Source organism: Anguilla rostrata, chromosome 16, assembly GCF_018555375.3.
Source record: "Anguilla rostrata isolate EN2019 chromosome 16, ASM1855537v3, whole genome shotgun sequence".
In the NCBI taxonomy this organism is placed as follows: domain Eukaryota; kingdom Metazoa; phylum Chordata; class Actinopteri; order Anguilliformes; family Anguillidae; genus Anguilla; species Anguilla rostrata.
Window position 1 is genome coordinate 22,356,125 of NC_057948.1, and position 22,049 is coordinate 22,378,173.

The following is a 22,049-nucleotide window of genomic DNA, read 5'->3' on the forward strand; positions in this document are numbered from 1 at the left end:
CGGGTTGATTGAGATACTGGCCCTTTGCTGCAAGGAAGGAGTGCTGGTAATGATGGAGGACCACTACACACAAAATCGGTGGGTCCGTATTCCTACCCCTCGCCCCATTAGTGTGCACCCCGGCCAGAGAGCCACTTACCACCGAGAGATGACTCTGTGCATCCATGTCCAGTGGAAAGCATGTGGATGGTGAGAGTTTGGGGTCCAGCCTGGTGTCTCTCCACAGATCGAAGCTTTGGTAAAGGCAAAACAAACAGAGTATTAGAGATGCAGTCACTTGCAGGTGTGATGCACAGTCAGTCAGTCAGTCAGTCACAGATGCCTTCTGTGTCTCTGTTCTAAGAAAAGCAGCCCAGTCAAAACCCATTTACTGCATGCGATTCTGAGAACTCGCTAAGCCACTGGTTTGTCTGTCTGTTTTGGCTACTTCTAATTACATCCATCCATTTTCTAAACCACTCAGTCCTTCTCAGGGGCTGAAGCCTATCCCAACAGACTTTGCGTGAAAGGCAGGAATACAGGTTGGCAATCCATCACAAGACCCAAACATCATTCACGTACACATTCATATCCCAAGGACAATTTATACTCTCCAATTGACCTAACCTGCACGTCTTTGGACTGTGGGAGGAAACAGGAGTACTCCACACAGAAAGGTCCTCAGCTGGGATTCAAATTTGGAACCTGCTTCTTGTGAGGCGACAGCACGCAAAATCAATGAATATGTGGTGTTCTGACTTTGTCTATCACTGCTCCACTTTCTAATTTTCTAATTTAAATCAGACAATCACAAACCAAGCTAATATTCATGCAGGGTGTCACAAGTCAGTAGCGAATCACAGGTTCATGAAACTAGCTTTTCCAAATTGGCTCAAGTACAGTTTTTCTGATTTATTTATTTATTTATTTATTTAATGTATTCCATCTGGAAAATGTCCGTTATTGCTAAATCTTTTGGGACAGCCTGTTTGGGAGAATGAAACTTTCAAACAGGTGCTTAAACAACTGCAGTGTCTCCATTGTGTACTTTAGTATTTCATAATGCTTGTTAAGATTCTTTCGACAGTTTCATTTTGTGCCTCTTTGACAGCGATCTGCAGTGTGATGATGGTATGTTCCTCGATGGTAAGTTTTTTTTGTTTGGTGTCTGACAGGCTAAAATGGTTTCTGGTTCTTTTCAGTCCTGTAACTGACAGGTTGTTGGAGGGATGCATTTCAGGGGGGCACAGATTGAACTGGTTTGTTTTTTTTTCAGTTAAGTACCTGACAGTGTGCTGCAGGGACACATTTCAGTGGCACTCAGATTAAAATGGTTTCCAGAAAACCGCATCTGCCTACCTGTCAATGGTGCTAGGTCTACCAAGCGTGTCATCAAGTGGGGGTTAAACATCACTATTCTGGAAGCATTTGAGAGATTTCACTTTTCTTTCTCTACCGCATTCATCTTTACAGATTGAGGTGAGGGGAGTTCACAGTCAGGATGGAATGACTAAGAAGAAACTACGATTGGGACGGTAAATTTAATGATTAGGACCATGGTTTGAATTTGGACCGGAGTATTCATTTGATAGAGTGCCATTTTAAAATGGTATTAGTGAAAGTTCAAGCATTCCTTGCGGGTAACCCACAGCAGAGGCCATCCAGGAAATGTGAGAGTGCAGCAGTTCAGGAATCTGCCCCCACTGTTGTTAGAAACTCAGAAAGGAAAAGCTAGAGGGCAGGAGAGATAAGGTATTTGGGCTAGCTGAGCCGCACCCCACCCCCAGGCTTTGACATTGGCAAAAACGCCCAGCAGCTGCCTTGTCCATAGAAGGCTGTGATGTTAAAAGCTTGAGCTTCCCAGGAGAGGGGTTGGGGTTGGGGGGGGTTTGGGGTGTGTCTTGTCATCCGGTCCCTTGCCCTGTTCCTTGGCCCCTCCTACCCCATATTTCCACAACCATCTCCCCAAGGGCCCCCAAAATAAGGCCCAGCCTCACACAACCCCCCCCCCCCCCCACCCCCCCCCCAAAACAGATGACTGCCCTAATTGTGCTTCTGAAGCAGGGCTGGGGGAGTTGGGATAGGGGGAGCAGTCTTTTTTTAAGTAACTGCGTTCATAATGACCTCATTATTCTACTCGCTCTAAGATGCACCTTAGGACCCTGGCGAGGCATGTGCAGAATCTGTAAAAGGAACAGGAAAAGAGAAGAATGCCTTCTCCATTTAACATTTACAGGTTTACACCTTCCACAGGCATCCTCAGGGGGCTGTCTCCCAATCAGAAATAATCACCGCAAAACGTCTCACCTGCTGAGGAATGTGAATCAGCTGCGTGGCACAGCGTTGACTTCGAGCCGGAGGATTTAAAAATTTCAGAAAGTAAATGCGTTAATCAGCGGGATTTCATGTTTGACTCTGCAACAGGTCTGACCGACTGCTGCAGACAGTCACGTCAACACCAGCTGTGAGAGAAAAGACAAAAGAACTGCATTTGTTTGTAATCTCACTCAAAAGAAAACACAGCAAATAATGCCATCTGTTGAACCGGCTTGCACAAAATTGCAGCGATTAACTAAAAATGTTCTTCTCCAAATGCATAATCCCTCTTCCATCTCACCTAGTTCTCATAATAGTTCTTTTTTAGAATCTAGAATCAGGAAATACATTTTATGTTAAACAATTGTACTGTATATGGCTGCAATGATTATATCACTAGGCCTACACTTGGTTTTACAGACCTGCCTGAGATTCATGGTCTGATAGAAATATCAAACACGATTCAGTGAGTTATTTGGGGAGGCATTCAGTTGAACCGCTGTACTACTTTCAGTGAGGCAAGTATTAGAATAATAAACTACTATTACGTTTTTATCAGTTTACATCGCCTCACTTTCACTGATCTCAGAACTTAAAAGCTTAGGGCATAGCCTTATACTGTACATGTATAATATATAGCCAAAGCTTTTCTGCAGATAGACATTTCAAACATGAGTTAACACAGAGTCGGAGTTTATGGCATTCAAAACTATGAATCTAACTACAAACTTAAAGACGAGCCAAAATTCACTGCAGATCATGAAGCAGTAATCTGAGGTGAGAAAGTGGAGACCTTAAAAAACCCTTTTAGAAGGAAGGCCTTTAGGCAACACTGAGGTTTGACATCCGTGGCAGACGTAGCCCGGGGCGTCAAGAAGGCAGACTGGGGACCCTGCTGTAGCTGCTCCACGTGAGCGTCTGTCCTGAAATATACTTTCCGTCACAGTCGGCCATTACCCGAGGGGGATCCCGGGCATGCAGGATGCTGACTTGAGACAAGTTGCAGAAAGCCAATCTCACCCTGGGGGGAAGGCCTTAAGGGCCAGGCACAGCCCCGGCTTCTGCAGGGCCTTATTTGTCCAGTGCCAGTTTGAGCAGGTGTTGCCCTCCAAGTCAGGGCAAATCTTCACAGACCGTTCTGTCCACACAGGAAGAGCAAGGAACCCCCACGGAACCCCCTGTCGGCCTCGGTGGTTGGAAACGTTGCGTTGGACCGCTGGTGAACTCTCCTGACAGAACGGGCAGAAGCGCCTCAAACGCGCACAGAACTGCAAGACCGTGAAAACCCGTCCTTCCTTAAATCCTTCCAGTTGTGACTAGAGGTGGGTCTGTCTTGAACAAACCGTTGCCTGTGATTTGTTTTCTTTTTCCTGAGAGTTTACAGAAATTAATTGTCTTGGAGAATTTGGAAGAAAACCATGGGAATGTACTCTCACAACATGAACCGATCATTTTATTAGAAAACAATCAAGCCTTTCAGTGGGAGATTTTTATTGATGCATTCATTTAGCAGAAAGAAAAGCACGATTCTATTGTGCTGGAAGTGACTTTTTTGTGTAATTCTTCCGCTGGTTGGCTATGAGTTACGTGGGCGTTTCACTGTTCCTCCTCCTCCTTATGGAGCCGTGAGGGGCTTCAAAGAAGGGTGTTTGAAGGCAGGAGTCAAGCAGCGTTTTGGGGTAACCTTTAATTAGTGCAGAGCCAACAACATGTCGATTCCTTTATCAAAGCTGCTGGGTTCAGACCTGATTTTTTCTTGTGTGTGGGCTGAAGATTGTACTTGTACAAGCAAGGAGTGGGAGAGGAGGGGATTGCTCTGGAGAGATTTTTCGCAACAAGAAGGTTGCTAATGGTAACCTTGTCGTGCGACAGTTGCTGGTGTAGTGCAAGGTTTTTTTTTGGGTGGGGGCGGGGGGGCCTGCTGTGTGGTGTTACTGCTGGGGAGTGGTGAGAAGAGAAGAGCGTGCATGACTGACTGACACCTCTGTGTGAATAGTGTGCCTTTACAAGCAATAATTACAGCAATCACAACAGGGGCTCCACAGCACAGCTTTTGAATATTCCACAGCAACTCTGAATTGTTTTAGTTTCATTTTTCATATAAGCTGCAAAGGTAATTCAAAGTCATTGTAAACATTGTAAACTGAAATGTCTAAGGTCTTCTTCAGAAACATTTCTCTCATTAGATAAGAATGTGGTAGCATTACAGGCCTTAAAGGTGTGCACAGGTGTTACTGTGTACTGAAACTTCACAGAAAAGCACCCCTGCAGCTCCTTTCTCTGTGCAGGTCCAACCTTGCCCACCCCCCTCCCTCTCCACAGCTCTCCTTCCTTCAGGAAATCAGACCTGACTCACCCGCCCGCCCACTGCCACCACCCCCACCCCGACTCACCCAACCAGCTTCCTCATCGCCATGGCAACCAAGGTCCTCCAGTCCTCCTCCGGGAGCAGGATGGAGATGTCGTCTTCCTCCACCACCACCACCACCTTCAGCTCAAGCTCTGGCACAAGCTCCAGTACAAGCTCCAGCACAAGCTCCAGCACAGTGCGCAAGATCTCCCAGTCCTCCAAAATCATGGACGGTAAGGGGAGAGGGGGATGACTGTAGAGCCCATTGAGTGTAGAGTGTATTACCCTGGGGAAAAAAGCAACCCCCTCGCGAGAATCCCGTGCTTGTTTCTCCTGCGTCCCGTGAGGACTCCATCTCTTACCTGACTTCTTGCTCTCATTATGTGTGAATCATCATTGGCAGACAAGGGCCTTAATGTAAAAGTAATAAGCACGCATCTCCACAGGGCATTATAAGTGCAGTAGCCCTTGAGTGCAGAAGGGAAGGACGACAGTCTAAGCAAGCCCTGATCACGCTGCAGCAGAGATTTCACATACTTCCCTCTAGTGTCCAAGGGTGGAAATTACACCCAGTGATGCCTCATTATGTCAGATTATTTAGACTCAGGTGTCGATGGATGAAATGTGAGGCATTTAAAATGTAATCACGTTCCTCTGTGTATGTGTGTATGTACATGTGTGTGCGGGGCGGGCACATGTGTGTGTGTGTGTGTGTGTGTGTGTGTACACTCTACAGAGCACACTGGGCAGCGCAAGATATCAGCTGTCGTCGAGTCCTTCAGTCAAACGCAGAAGTCCTCTGATATCCCAGCCGGAGAGAGCATGCCCGATTTTGAGGATAAGCCCCGCCCCATCACAGTCCAAGAGGGTGAGGCCACGCTCTGAAATCCAACACCCTCCCACTCATCATTCCCCCCTTCACTGTAGATACCCACACTAATCACAGCCTCCCTGCCACAGGCTTCCTCTAACCTTTATCAGCATTAAATTCAACAGCAGCGTAAGTGTGAAGTCATCCAAGCTGAGAGATCACAGAGATTACCTCTCCTTCTATGGCTCTGTAAACACAGGAAGTGTGTTTGGTTGGCCACAATTCAAATCATTCTTCCGATAAGAGCAGGATGTTCAGTCTATTCTGATTTGCCATTAAACAGCAATCATTAGGCAGCCTTCTGAGGCAGGGTCCACTTCCTTTCAAATTAGTAAATTCAGGAAGTGAACCGAAAAATCTCCATATGCCATCACAGGAATTTTTCCTGACTGGGATGTGAGGTCCATTTATTTATGATTTATTTATTCTATTAATTAGTATATTTTTAAGTTAAATTCATTTTAATCATGCTCAAATCATTTGTCGGTCCTTTTAGTCCCCTTTTGTATATATTGTAAAATTTGGATCATTAAACCAAATCATCCTTACGGGCCCCTCACATTGCTGCAATATTTCGCTTCTGTAGAGATCTAGTTCTGGATAGAGCATCTGCTAAGTGACTGTAATGTAATGTATCGGCAGTGTTGGGGACGCTACTCTGAAAGTGTAGATTGTACAAACTACCGATTACTTCACACTGAAAGTTGCTGAACTACAGCCAAACCACCCTAATGAGAAATGGAGCATACAAAACTACAATTGCTCAAAAATGTAGTTCAAACTACTTTGTGTGTGTGTGTGTGTATATATATATATATATATATATATATATATATATATATATATATATATATATATAAAATACCATTATGTCCCTCTGACATAATCTTTTGATCCTTTTTTTAAACAAAGTACATTGAACTACATTTTTGAGTAATTGTAGATCAAAAATGTAGTTCAAACTACTATGTAAAAAACTATCAAAAAATGATCATTATCATGTTCCCTAGACATGACGCTGGTGAGCAGTCCCTTCTTTTTGCACATTGGGAAAACCAGCATTGTGTGGCAATTGGCAGTTGACCGTTGGTAACTTCAGAGGAGCAGAGAGCTTCTCAGCAAGATTAGAGGGAAGAGAGAAAGAGGAGGAAGTATTGGGGCAAATGGGATTGGAAAAAATATTTCATGGTCAAAAGTAGTGGGTAGTTCCAGTAGTTAACTAAACTTCAAAATCACAAAAATGTGTAACTACAACCACCACACCAATTTGACTACCAGCAAACTGCTGCAAAATATAATTAAACTACTAGTTTAACTACACTTTATCGTCAAACACTTAAACTGCACTGGGGAACTGCACACCTCCCAATTCTCTAACCATTATACTACACTGCAGCCCCTGCTGCCAGTTATCTTCCCTCTGTCCCTGCATTGTAATGCAATAGCACCCCCTCTGGACAGCAGGTGCCTGTCTGGAATTGGACCACAGGTTTCAGGTTTGTATTCCCCATAGGACACCGTCCTTGTACTCTTGAGCAAGGTACTTAATCTGAATTCCTTCAGTATATATCCAGCTGTGAAAATGGATACTATGGAAAAAATGCTAAACTTTGTGTAAGGTAAGAGCATCTGCTGAATGGCAGTAATGTAATGTAATGGGAGCATTTTATCTCCTCAAAGGGGAGAAGGCTACCTTCAGGGCGAAGGTGACCGGGCTCCCAAAACCCACTGTGACCTGGCAGAGAGAGAGTGGCCAGCCATTATCGGAGGGGACCAAGCCCTTCTTCGACAGCATCAACAAGCAGGACATTCTGCAGGTACAGTGTGGGAACCCAGAATGAAATGTCAAAGTTTTTGTTTTTTTTATACAGCATAAAATGTAATATTTCATATTTTAAACATTACAAGCAAGTGCTCCACTTTCTTCACTCTTCCAGCTGAAAAATGGTGACAGGACAGTACCATTTCTGTCTGTTGTGAGAGGAAAAAAACACACTTGAATCCGTTTTGACATTTCAGAGAATATTTAGGAGCTGCTTCACACACTTTAAACCATATTTACTCACCTTTAAACTGCTGTTATTAAACAATTAACTGGTGGGTGCTGACAAGTGCATTTCACATTGCCATCTGTTTCCAGGGTGGCACTTGTTTAGAGTTAGCACTGAGCACTTTTACTCTGCTACCCTCTGCTGGTAATATAAAGTATTGCAAGTCTACAAATGCAGTCTTCTTTTTCTTTTTTACTTTGTTAATGTCAGGGAGAAAGCAACTGTTAAACAGTTTCATGTCAAACCTTACAGATTAAAGCTGTTACTATGGAAGACGCTGATGTCTACAAGTGCATCGCCTCCAATGCTCACGGAGAGGCAATCTACTCCATATCACTCGTTGTCACAGAAAGTATGTACTATTCTACACACAATTCTTGGTTTCACAACTGCTTGTTTTCACCTTACTTCTCTTTATTTTGGACTTGCCTTTAACCCTTTGAAGAGTAGGGTTTTTTAAATGTTTTTTCAAAATTCTAAGTCAGAGTTCTAGAACTCATTGCTTTCAATTATCAGTAATGATTGTTACATCAGCATCAGAATGTTCAATTAGGAACATTCTAATCACATATTTTGTGATCTTACACTTTAAAGATTATAAAAAGATCATTCTTCCTTGGGCTATGGCTATTTCACCTTTATTTGGATGTGGCATTTATTCTGCAGATACAGCACTGGAATTTAAGAAGTTGTTGAAGAAACGGTAGGTGGATGTTTGTCAGAGTTCCTTTCATTCCGCTCCTGCTATTTTACTGACCCTGGGCAATCCATGTAAGCATGTTGCTTCTAAACATAACACACAGGTGCAGGACAATTTATGACACTCCCATAGTTAGAACAGTATGGTGGCATTTTTCACATACTGCCCATTGTGTACTACAAAATAAATAGCTGAATGGAAGCAAATCCCTACAGCAATGCTCTAACGTCTAGTATTAATCCTTCCCAGAAGAGTGGAGGTTGTTATAGCAGCAAAGGATAGACAAACTCCACATTAATGCTCATCATTTTGGAGGAGATGTTGGATCTCATGTGTCCACATATGTTTTGGCCATATAGTGTATATTTACAAGTCTTATGCAACCAGTTCTGTAGGCCACTCTGACGGTGAAATATGAGCATACTGAGCATGTTATACCAGGGATTAAATAATGGGATAATAATGGATTATTAGGGTTAAGTCATTAAGGGTTCAGAGAGTTAAAAAAAAAAAAAAAAACCCACCAGCAACCCTGGCTCCCCGGGTCCCCTGACACTTGGTGTAAATAACGTCTGGGCCTACAGGAGTGGCCCAGCAGTTAAGAAGGTGGAGAAGAAAGTGATCACAGAGGAGGAGATGCTGAAGATTCTTTCGGGAGCCGAAAAGAAGGACTACGAGCGTATCTGCGCTGAGCATGGCTTCACCGACTTTAGGGGAATCCTTAAGAAGCTGAAAGAGATGAAGAAGAAAGTGGACGTAGAGGTGAGCTCTGTATGAAGAGAAGAACAGCTCTTCCCTTTTACTGTTCCACTCTTCTACTCATTCTTCTCTTACTCTGTTCTGTTGTTCTAATGTTCTTGTGTTCTGTTCTTCTAGTTAAACCCTTTGGCTTGTCTTAGTCTGTTATGCTGCCCTTGTGCTGTCCCTTACACACGCCTTCCTCTGCTGTCCCTACACATTTAGTTTGGCTCAATTTATGTTGCGAAATGTGTTATTAGGAGACAGGCCCATGCAGTTAGACGGTACAGGTGACGGTTGCTCTGTCCCCTCTGCACAGCTGGTGAAAGTTTTGAAGCCACTGGAGGACATCACGTCAAAGTCTGGGAAAACCATAATCTTCGACACCATCCTGGAATTGAAAGACCCCAACATGAAGATGGTTTGGCTTAAGGTACCCTTAACGTACACTTCTATCCTGGCACAGTGATGTGCGATGGATTCTGCGAGCTGTAAGAGGCCCCCTCTCCCCCGCAGGGCAAGGAGCCACTGAGGATCCAGTACTCCCTGGGGAAGTACGAGCTGAAACAGATGGGAACCAAGTACATGCTGCACGTGGCCAACGTGTCCATAGAGGATATAGGCTACTACACCCTGCAGGTTGGGGACAAGGTTCTCTCTGCCAGGCTCAACGTCATCGGCAAGTCCCTCCTCTGAAATTCGCACTGAAAACAACAGTACCAATAATAATAATAATAATAATAATATTATTATTATTATTATTATTATTATTATTATTATTATTATTATTATTATTATTAATAAAAATAATAATAGCAATAATTATTATTATTGTTGTTGTTTATTATTATTATCATTATTATTATCATCTTCATTATCATTATTTTACCTTTATTTTACCAGGAATACCCCATTGAAATCAAAATCTATTTTGCAAGGGGAACAACACAAATATAATAAAAATGGCGTGCAATTATACAGAGGTTTTCTCACACAGAAAGTGCTTTAGTGTTGGGCACCCACCTGGGTGATGCACAGCAGCCATTTTTTTGCACCAGAACACTCACCACAGCTGAGGTGGAGTGGGAGTGAAGGACTGCCTACCAGTGCCTACCAATCCACAAATTCAAACATAGGAATGAATGAATTCACAGATGGATGGATGAATTAACTTAGCCTTTTTGTGAATTTGTTTAGCAGGTGTTGAGACATTCATGGAAAGATGACTAATTTTTTTTAAAAACATGATGGTCAATTCACCTACTCAAGCAACTAGATCTAGAAATCACAAGTTTCTTAGGTTGAATAAAAATAATTATTACAACAAATACATCAATAAATTGCCTTTTTACAGCCACTCCCTGTCACAGAAATGAAGGAGGGGTTTATGAGCTGTGGAAAAGCTTTGCTTTCATATAACAGCGTTTGAGGCTTTGTAGAGATTCTAGAAATGCTGAGTATGCTTTGAATGCAATCTCACTCTAATGGCGAGTTGTGAATGCTCTCCTGCCCTCTCTCTCTCTCCCTTTCTCTCCTCCCCCATCCTCTGACTCTCTCAGACGAGCCGCTGAAGTTTCTGTCAGACCTGAAGCCGATGCGTGTGACAGAGCGGCAGACAGCTGTGTTCGAGGTGCGTCTCTCCAAGAAGACCGACGAGCCGCCGGTGTGGAAGTTCAAAGGGAAGGAGCTGAAGAGGGATGAGAAGATGGATGTGACCGTGTCCGAGGACGGGCTGACCTACACCCTAAAGATCAAGGACGTCCGCCCCAGCGACACTGGCGATTACACCATGTGTTTGGGAGATCTGACAGCCACCGCACCCCTCTTTATAGAGAGTACGCCCCGCCTCAGTGCACCCATATCCTCTCAAAGCACACAATCACTGTGTTATTGGGAATACACTGATACCGAATTTTTAATTAAGGGGCAAAATGTGTGTCATGACTCATGAATGACACTGTCCAACAGCTCCCACTGATTCATGCATAGGTATTACATACACTGTACTTTCAAGGATTCCATCTGTAAAGCATAAAATCAGCTTTAGGACTTTACTTCACTTGAGGACGTTACTCTACATGGTACAGGTAAACTTTGCCATAATCAGGCAAGGGCCCATTTATTTTGGGCAAATACAATTCTGGCCAGCTTGCCTGACCAGGCAATTGTGAAAAAATGTTAGTATTGAACCCTGTAATGCGTAGGCTCCATTTTATTAAGCCAATCAGATGATGAAATATCAAGCATTGTGATCATGTGGCCACATTGATTATTTCACCCTAATAAAAAAAACTGACAAAGAAATCCTGCCAGCTCAAAGCACCTGTAAAATTCTCCTGGTTTCTTGGCATCCCCCAGGGATCCCCATTAAGTTTGTGAGCCACCTGAAGAACGTGCGGGTGAAGGAGAAGGGCAAGGCGCGTCTGGAGTGCGAGATGAGCTCCAAGGACGTGCACATCCGGTGGCTGAAGGACGGCCGTGACATCACCAACGACCCGCGCTTCACCTTCATGCGCGAGGGCAAGCGGGCCGAGATCATCATTGACGACTGCGACCTGGCCGACTCTGGGGAGTACGCCATTGTGTGTTCTCAGGACAACGACTCCAATGAGTACGTCAGCTCCTCCAACCTCACTGTGGAAGGTAAGGTGCCAGGACCGTCTAGTAGATGCTAAAAATGAGTAAATATTCTTGCATAACTTCCTTGAATTTCATCAAAGACACACTAACTAATCAAAATGTGAAACTAAAGGGTTAAATTTGACTGTCAAACTCCTGGAGGGCAACAGTGTCTGCAGGTATTTGTGGTTTCCTTTTAATCAGCAGCCAATTAAGGCCTTGAGGACAAGGTGTGTAGACTATTTAGCCAATGACTTAAATTAATCACTTGTGCAGAAACTCAATGATAACAAGCAAACACTGCTGCCATCGAGGACTGGACTTTGACACCCCCGGGTTAAATTACCTAAGGTCTGGGGAGTTCCCAGCATGCTCCTGTCTAACCCACACTACCTCCACCCCCCACAGAGCGCTTTGCCACAGTGAAGAGCGGGCTGTCCGACGTGCAGTGTCCCACAGGCTCCGAAACAGAGCTGTGCGTCGTTCTCAACGACGAGAAGGTGGAAGGGGTATGGCTGAAGGACGGAAAGGAGGTAACCTCGGGTACTCCCAAATTTTCAGAGCCCACGGCCTTCATGTGTGAATGCCATGTACACTGCAGCCAAAAAACCAGGGGTGTACAACTCCAGCCCTGGAGGGCCAGTGTGCTCGCAGGTTTTTGTCCAAACCGATTACCTTTGTTTTCCTAGTCTGACAGCTCTGCCCACATGCAATGGGAACTGCCCTATGGATTCAATAAATATAGAAAACGAGGCAGTTATTAAACACAGTTTTTAAAATAACACTGTGCAGAGTATAAACCAGGGGTGCCCACAAATTTGTTTTTCGAGCTCTACTTTTTCAGTAGCTAAGCTAACATGGCTTACCAACCTTATAAAAAATTATTTTGCTGAAATACATTGAAATATTGCACAGCTTTGGTCTTTTGTGGTAAATTTAAAATTAAAATCAATACATCATTTCTCAATCTTAACATTATAATTGGCGCAGGTCTATGGAGGCCAATAGATCTTAGGATTTAATAGACTGAGGTCTCCTGAACTGTTTTGCATTTAGCTAGTGGAATCAGCCTCAAGCAGACCCTCAGGTGATCAATTATATATACACAAGTCTTCCGTTTCTTTGTATGTGGACCAACTTTCTGACCTTATTTCAATGCGCTGGTTTGAATGCTCATGGAATTGCAGAATTACAAATGATTTGACCCAGCTCAAACTCCCCTTACTTACCTACTGGAGGGGGGGAGGTACCAATGCTCTGGACCAATCGCACGTCCGAACAGATGCCCTGGCAGCTCCCGATTGGCCATTTCTCTGCCCTCAGGTGGACATGAGTGACGTTCAGGTGGTGAAGCAGGGGGCTGTGCACAAGCTGATCTTCAGCAAGGTGGGCGCTCACCACGAGGGGAAATACACCTTCCGCAGCAAGGGAGCCGAGAGCGAGGCCGTGCTGGCTATCGCAGGTACCGAGCGCACAGAACAACTAACTGGCCGCAGCACAGGGACACTGCCCACCGTCAGAACAGCACAGCCTGCTTTACCACTGCTACTGCTGCACAGAGTACTGCTGCTTTTCACATTCAGATATTTCAGCCAAATCCATTGCCGTTACAATGAGACTAATTAGTTTTAGGCATTAAGGTCCTTGTTTCTGAACAATGTATTTGCACAATTATGCTTTTATATTTTTATACTAGACATACTATACAACACATTTTCTATCGGGGTAGTTTTTATCTTTAATCTGTTCATGATTGTAATTTATTCAGGAAATTTTGTATATATTCCTAAAGACTTTTCTTTACATTAAGTTTAATGTACACACAGCTCCATATATCTATGTTTGATGACCAATGATAGACTGGCTTAAAGATAGACTGATTGATTCACTGACAGTCTAATGATGGATTGACTGAATTATTCATTATCGAATGACTGATTCATAAACAGACTGACACTGAATGACTGATTGCTTGGTGACTGACTGATTTATCGACTGACCAACCGATTGGTTGATTGGTTTCCACAGACCCCCCGGTCATTGACCCCTCTGTTCTGGAGCTCCTGGCTGCCAACCCCGTCACAGTGAAAGCGGGGCAGACCGCCCATATCAAGATCCCCTTCAAGGGTAAGCCCCTTCCCAAGGTCACCTGGTTCAAGGACGGGATCGAGATGACGGCGGACGAGCGCACGGTGGTGGAGCGCGAGCATGATTCCACCACGCTGGTGCTCACCAAGTGCGTGCGCGAGGACAGCGGCGCCATCATGCTCCGCCTCAAGAGCGACGCGGGTACCGCCATCGCCAACCTGCACCTCAACGTCATCGGTGAGCCCCACGCTCGGCGGGGGTATGGAAACTGGCCAGACAAGCAATGCGTTCAAATTCACAATAATAACGTCAGAGAAAATATATTAACATACAGAAAAAGGATTTTAAAAAACATTTTTTAAAAATGCAAGAGTCAGTAATACATTTGACTAGAGAAACTTCAAGGAATTTCTGAAAACTGAATTTCTGGTTTTTCCGAAAGTGATTAAATCTTGATGCCTAAAAGCCATTCAGCATTATGCACTACAACTGGCTGTTAAAAATAATAACTTTGTGAAGCACATTTCATACATCGGGTGCTTTCTACATTAAATAAAAAAAGGAAAATTAAAACATAAAGGCACATCAGACAAGGAAATGGAGAACAACAACAAGGTCATAAAAAGACACTAAAATTATAATAAAAATTATATATAGCTCAAAGCAAGTATAAAATGCCTGCTGTGAAGAGCTATGCACTCCTGAATAACCCCACCCCTCTTACACTGCCTACTCCACCCTAACCCAACCCCTATAACCCCACCCCCCAATACCCTCACCCCTAACCACACTCCCTGTCCTGCAGACCGACCGAAGCCCCCGCAGAAAGTGGAGTTCCTGGAACGCACAGGCAAGTGCATCACCATGAAGTGGAAGGCGCCGCGCGACAACGGCGGTAAGCAGGTGACCAGCTTCGTCATCGAGCGCCGCACGTCAGGCAAGAAGTCCTGGATCAAGGTGGGGGAGGTGGACAGCAAAACCACCACCTTCAGCAACGACAAGGTGGAGGAGGGACGGGCCTACCAGTACCGCATCCGTGCCGTCAACTCGGAGAACCAGAGCGACCCCCTGGAGACAGAGGAGGTGTTCGCCGGAGAGCCCATCGGTGAGGAACGCACCACGGGATCCAGGGATGGGGGGGCTGTGATTTGAACACCACGGGGCGTCTTCAATGAATGACCTACCTGCTCCATGGCCTTACATTAGAGTAGATCGCAGTGCAATCATTAGAGTAGATGCTCTTATCCACAGACATGAACAATGCAAAAGAGCATAAGCCTCCAATTCCCCTCTCAGCAAAACGTGTGTGCAACAGGGAGTGTGTGTACGATATATAACACAACATAGCACTTTATAGCAGTAACAACGGCAGTGTTCATCTGTTGGTGTGTTACAGAGACAGTGTGTAAGATAGCACATTACACAGCACTTTATAGCACTGTTCATCCATTGACCATTTTTGGATTTTGGGTCCGCACCCCCAGAACCCCCCGGCATGGCGTCCCAGCCCCAGATCGCAGACGTGACCAAAGACGCAATCACGGTGACTTGGACGCCCCCTGCTGAGGACGGGGGAGCTCCAGTTCTGGGGTACATCATCGAGAGGAGGAAAAAGGGGAGCAGCATGTGGGTACCCGTCAACAAGGAGCTGGTGCAAGGTCAGAGTTCTGCATCCTCTTCTCATCCCTCCATTCTTTCACTGTGCCCTTCCCATCTTTCTCAGTCTGATCAGGAATAATAATAATATATAATACATTATTATTATTATTGCCTTTCGAGGTAGCCTTTATTTATTTAAAAATACAAAATAAAAGTTAGGTTAAAATGTAAAACCAGGAAACTAGAGGGTTTCATTGCAGGAAAAGAGTCAGAGGAACCCTCAGTGGATTTCAATGAAAATCACGGTGTCCCTCCGCACCCCACCCCACCCCAATCACAGACACCAAGTACACAGTGGACGGGCTGGTGGAGGACATAGAGTACGAGTTCCGGGTCACAAGCGTGAACAGGGCGGGAGCTGGCACCCCCAGCACCACCTCCAACTCTGTCATCGCCAAGGACCCCATCCGTGAGTAACCACGAGAAACCACAGATCAACACTAGACTTACCATAATATTAAACATGTTTGATGTTGTCGAAACGGTCAAGACGAGGAAAGAAGAAGTCAGAATCTCAGTCGGAGCCGTCTTAATACAATCTCTTGAGTCGTGATGGGGGCGTGCACCGACTGGGGTAAGACTGGAAAGATTTTACACCAACTCCTAAGACAGTGAAATCGCTTAAAATATTGTTAAGTGTTAGGCCGGCATTACTCTCTTTCTCTCACTTACTCCTCCTCTCTCTCTAGGTGCCCCAGGCCTGGTGAAAGACCTCCATGTGACCGACTCTTCAAACTCCTCCATCTCCCTGGGCTGGAGCCCCCCTGAGCTGGGGGACGCGCCCTCGGGGTACATCCTGGAGGTGCGCGCAGAGGACGCCAAGGAGTGGACCAAGTGCACCAAGATCCCCATCACCGGCACCAGCTACAACGTGGGGGGTCTACAGGAGCGCATGAAGTACTTCTTCCGTATCCGAGCGGTCAACGAGGGGGGCATCGGCGAACCCATTGAACTGGACAAGGGAGTGCTGGCTATGCCACCCCCAGGTGTGTGTGTGTGTGTGTGGTACTGATATTGGTACTGGGTAGATACCGAGTCTAAGGCATTCTCGTCATTAAAAAATGGGAGCCTGGTTAATACCTAATTATAGTCTCAAAGAATTCAAATGTGTGTGTGTGTGTGAGGATGGTGGTTAGTAGATGCATTTCATTACTGCCATTTATCAATATTAATCCAATCAAATCATGCAGATTAATTATACAAATTTATTTTATGTATAAAAGTGAGAACAGTAATGCAGTTGAAGGGAAACTACAGCTCTACCACATCCAAACCTTTTTTCAATCCCGCCCCACCCAGCTGCTCCAAAGTTTGATCTCCATGGGAAAATGAAGAACCAGATGGTGGTTCGAGCAGGAATGGTACTTTGTATCCATGTCAACTTCACGGTAAGCCCGTCCCCTATCCATCCCATAATCCAACCACACTTGCACACCACAGCTCAACCACGACAAGCAAGGCTAAAAACATGGCAGTCTCTCTCTGGTAATAATCCCATCAGCAGCCATCTGCAGCAGCTTCACAGACAGACACACGAACAGGCGACTGAACCACTTCTGCAGCACTCATATGGTGCCTTCAAAAAATGACAAGCTGGATCAAACAAGCTGTTTGAACTGAACTCTTCAGGTGACAGCATATTTTTAAAACACTCCTGCAGATCTTTCAACAATGATCAACAGAACATGCCATGAAGGTCAATGCAGGAGCACCAAAAATGCTGCTCCTGAGGATCAGCAGTTTACACCATCATCTTAAAATCAGCAACCTGTTTAGATCCATGAAACCAGCAATGGCTGCTTCAAGTGATCAGTTTAAGTGCTGAGTAACAAACAAAAGCAGGACTACCTACAGCTCCCACGGACCAAGGTTAATGCTCTAATGCTATATCCATATGCTGTACGATGTAGGCTAGGCGATGATAAGGTCATCACCACCATAATGTTGATCCCTGGATCGTAAGTGAGAACAACACTGTGTTTTTCGGGGCGCTGAAGTTTTTGAGGTGTTTTGGGGTATCCCAGGGCTCCCCCCCACCAGTCGTGACCTGGATGAAGGATGGAATACCCACCAAGGGGCGGGAGGCCATCACCAAGGGCAAGAAGCACTCCCAGTTCCTCATAAGCTCCGCCCACCGCTCTGATACCGGCTTGTACCGTGTGCACCTGCGCAACGACTACGGAGAGGTGCACTACGACATCCACGTACAAGTCCTAGGTATGTCCCCGCCCACTGCGTTTACGCTCACGTTTACTTCCATAGCTTATACTACACTATTAAACACATGGGTCAGGAGCAGCTCAGAAATCTCGCTCCTCTTCCAGCCCAGAAGCCTACAGCTGGGTCTGCGTAATGGCGCATTTACATTGCAGGATTAATCAAAACCAAAACTTATTTTCCAAGCTTTAATATCTTTGTTCAAAAATATCACTTCTTATATTGGCTTAAACTGTGTTTCTTTGAAGTATACTGGGTACTTAGCTAATTGGAAAGCAGATGTGTTTGAAGGTGCATATAGGCTAGTCATATCTCCCTCTGTTAGTACTACATTCCAGGGTTGAGGTCAATTTCAATTTAATCAATTCAGGAAATTAAATCACTAAAACTGAAAAAATGCCTTTAAACTGAAACTGAAAAAGTAGGATAAAGCTCATTTTAATAAAAAGTATTTACTTTGTCTTTTTGCTGATATGGTTTATTTGATTACAAAAATGAATGACACTTTCATTGTTAAATGTGTTCTAGCAGAGGTAAAAGGCAACCATATAGCCTATATTGTGCATATTGTTTGGATTTATGATAGATAATATAAAGAGTATTTTCGCATACATTTTATTTCTGCATTGCTTTAAAATCCCAATAATGCCCTGGGTTTCACAGGTGCTAATAAGTAAATAAGTGAATAGCAAATGTTAATAAACCCCTGCCCCTTCCCCAGACTTCCCTCGCCCCCCCAAGGACCTGCGGTTGATGGAGGAGGTGCCTGGGACAGTGACCTTGCACTGGGAACACACCCCTGACCTGGCAGATGACCCCAACACCCATTACATCATCCTGAAACGGGATGTCAGCACGGCAACCTGGTTCACTGCCGCTGATCGCGTCTTCAGCAAAAAGTACACTGTGACTGGCCTTCTGCCTGGACGCAAGTACTACTTCCGGGTCATCGCTCGCAACGAAATTGGGGACAGCGACCCCCTGGACACCAAGGAGCCGTTCTCTATTGCTAAGGAGAAAGGTGGGAGGGCCTGAAGTCTATCACTAAGCAGAAAAATGGGAGAGGCTGAAGCTAATTGCTAAGGAGAAAGCTGGAAGGGGCTAAAGTCTGACTAAGGAGAAAGGTGGGAGGGGCTAAAGTCTAGACAATATTCCAACAAAACACCTATGTAGCCACATAAATGTTAAATTAGAAAGCAGCAACATCATGCCAACAGACTCAAAGGTATAATCAGTATTCAGCAGTGGCTACCGACAGAGAGACAGACAGACATCAGTCCTGACTTACAGTTGCAAGAAAAAGTTTGTAAACCCTTTGGAATTACTACATACATTTCTACATAAAATGTGGCTTGATCTCCATCTAAACCAAAATAATATACAAACATATTCTGCTTGAACCAATAGCACACAAACAATTGTACTTCACATGCCTTTGTTGAACACATTTTTAAAACGTTCACAGTTCAGGTTGGAAAGGTTTGTGAGCTCTTGTATGTAGTACCGAGTAGGCTAGTATCATCTTTATCAGAAATAACTTCTACCGAACGTTTCCTGTAGCTGTTAATCACACTTGCACAGAGGTCAGGAGGAATTTTAGACCATTATCCCAGAAATATCAATGACCTGCTTTAAATTATAAATATTTCTGGGATTTTCTGCTTTAACAGCTCTCTTAAGGTCAGGCCACAGCATCTCATTTTAACCAGTGGCAGCACCACAAGGCAGAAGTATGCAATTTCAGACAACGCATTTGCTATATCACAGAAGTATACCCACAGCTTGAAAAAAAAGTTTTTACTCACCGATGTTAGAAATGTTCATTTATGAGTTCAGGGAAATCCAATCCAACTGGTATCGGGTCATCTTGGCGCTCTCTCCTATATTTCTGCTTGTTCATGAGTCATGGTGTTCTTCGTTGCTGATTACATCTTTAACATTTCCTCCTTCCTGGCTCCCAGGGCGACTTCTAAAATATATTTAACATCGGCGTGTGTTTGCATGCATAACGTCAACAATCCTACAGCAGGTGAATGGCGAGGAGGGAAATGCTAAAGAATCGCATAGCCAAAAGCCCGTTTCTTCTCGCGATCGTATCGTAACTATTGGGTATGCTGGCATCTCCAAAAAATGAAAAAATTTAAATGTAGGTCGAGGCTCGTGGCTACAGGCTGCATGCCCATTTCAATCGTTTATTTCCACTCGCTTATTTGCATCTCTATGGAAGGCCAAACGCGTCAAAAATACGTGAAAATTATGCATTGACAAGTGTGTGCGCGTTTTCAACACGTTGACAACACGTTGATAATGCGCAACACTTGACAGCAAGTTGTCATAGGGAGGGCAAAACGGAGAGAATACGTTAGAATATATGAAGACCATATCAATAAATATTACTTGAATATTTGAATAAATGTTTTACTTACAACAATTGTGATATGGTGCTACAACACCATGGTTTTGCAGTGCTCTCATTTTAGAGCCTTTGCCGCAGAAAATTGATGTGTCCTGACTGGAGAAGTAATTTTGGTGCACATTTCCAAACTGAGATGCATCAGTGTGCTCCTAAGTTTTTCAACTGCGGAGCATATGTGCTTCTTGGAAAAACATTTTTATTGTAGAGCTCTGCACATCTTTGCCAAAAGAGCATCTGGTGAATGGCTGCATTGTAACTGTAACAGTGCAGTCTCACCTCCAGCTCTTCTGCCATCCACAGAGCACCTGTCACTGCATATGAAGGAGTACAAGCCCAAGGATGTGAGCATGAAGCCCGAGTTCATCCTGCCGCTGAAGGACCACGCGGTCCGCTGCGGTCACGACTGCACCATGAGCTGTGCCTTCCTGGGCAGTCCTCCACCCCAGGCGTCCTGGTACAAGGGCGACGTCAAGATCTCCGACGGGCCCCGATTCTGGCAGTCCACCGCCAACGGCGTGTGCACCCTCACCATCCCCACCTGCAATGCCAAGGACAACGGGGACTACACCCTGGTCCTGGAGAACCCGCTGGGCAAGGCTCAGTGCAAATGCAGCTTGGTCATATTCGGTAAGCCATCCCAACTGTGAACCGCGTTCTGCCAAAAGACCGCTAGGACTTAAGTCTGTATGCAGGAGTGTGGTGTTTTTTTTTCTGCTTGTTCCTCATATGTTCGAAGCTGTTCCAAGGTTAGGTTTAGGCTGATGAAACCTTAAATACGGTGTTATACAGACAACATTCAGTTTGCATTTTACCAGATCTGGCATACAGTGCTCTGTGGCAGGGGTATCCAAACTTCTCAAAGATTCCCTAAAGATGTCCATTCCATGGCTGAAGACCCCCACCTAAACACATGCAACATTTATAAAACACCCACCACCACATGGTGTAATGCATTTGTACATTTAATGAACTTGTACATGGAGTGATAAATTGTATTTGAACTATATCATGGGGTCTGTATAAGACATGTGGTCTTAAGTGCAATTTAAATGTTCAGTAATTGATCACAATGATACATATTAGGGTATTAGACAATGTTTATTTGATCTTAGTCTAAAATATAAAAAATGGAAATGCAAACAAAATATGAATTAAAAGGAAAATATTTTTCCCATTTTTCTAATGGGGGCCCCTATTGAATGTGAGTGTGATGGAAGATCCTGTGTGACTTGGCTTTTGTCTTCAACAGACAAGGATGACAAGAGTATTCTGGACAAGCTGATAGAGGCCAGGAAAGGAAAGCACATCCTGTGAGGAGGACAGAGTTGACAGATAGGGGGTGCTGTTGTTCACACTCACCCCACTCCAAAACTCCAGCCCCAGGATGAGACGATTCTGAAAAGAAAATCTCCAGTGAACCCCTCTCCTCACCCCCCACCTCCACCCCCACCCCCCCTCCCTATTTTCCCTCTCCTTATCATTCTGTTGCATTTGAAGATCACTGAATGGTGATCTCCAATACAGGGGCAAAATAAAGTCTTAGATAATTTAGAGTGAGCTTTTGTGGCCTGCAGTATTCATTGTGAATGAAAATATACACACAAAAAGCTTTGTTTCCTGTACCGCCTTATTGACAGATGGCAAGTGATCATGCTTTGAAAGTGTTTTCATGTAAATCCATGGCCTGAGGGACATAATCAGCCTCACAACAAATCACACTCAGTACCAATCAACCTCAGTATCAATCACACTCAGTGTCAATCATCTGACATACCAATCACCTGAAGTACCAATCACATGTACTTTCAACCATCTAAAGTACTGATCACACATGGTACCAATCACCCTGAGCATATATGTCACTGAATTCCATTCAAACTCAGTATCAATAACCCTCAGTACCAATCACACTCAGTAATGATCATACTTAGGACCACTGAGCTAGGCAGTTCTCTAATCAAAGGAGTACTTCAGTGTGACTCACGTTCAGTCTCCTGACATGGTTCCACAATTTATATAAAGATACACAAGAAAGAAAAAAAAAA

General features: G+C 44.4%; 1 protein-coding gene and 1 long non-coding RNA gene across 2 annotated transcripts; one reads left to right on the forward strand and one right to left on the reverse strand.

Annotated features, from left to right (window-relative positions):
- Positions 1-3,336: 3,336 nt before the first annotated feature.
- Positions 3,337-22,048, forward strand: LOC135242486 (immunoglobulin superfamily member 22-like). Its single transcript, XM_064313544.1, has 23 exons — positions 3,337-3,617; positions 4,618-4,878; positions 5,382-5,513; positions 7,197-7,333; positions 7,820-7,919; positions 8,234-8,270; positions 8,852-9,029; positions 9,325-9,438; positions 9,522-9,684; positions 10,565-10,840; positions 11,364-11,648; positions 12,033-12,157; positions 12,948-13,086; positions 13,653-13,949; positions 14,518-14,817; positions 15,197-15,370; positions 15,652-15,780; positions 16,061-16,357; positions 16,671-16,759; positions 17,396-17,588; positions 18,310-18,609; positions 20,305-20,631; positions 21,254-22,048. The coding sequence occupies exons 2-23, from the start codon at positions 4,710-4,712 to the stop codon at positions 21,316-21,318; spliced, it is 4,026 nt and encodes a 1,341-aa protein (XP_064169614.1). The 5' UTR covers positions 3,337-3,617; positions 4,618-4,709; the 3' UTR covers positions 21,319-22,048.
- LOC135242490 (uncharacterized) lies at positions 11,548-12,993 on the reverse strand. Its single transcript, XR_010326369.1, has 3 exons — positions 12,854-12,993; positions 12,300-12,348; positions 11,548-11,676 (listed from the first exon to the last, which is right to left on the reverse strand). It is a non-coding gene; the product is annotated as an uncharacterized LOC135242490 (long non-coding RNA).
- Position 22,049: the final 1 nt, after the last annotated feature.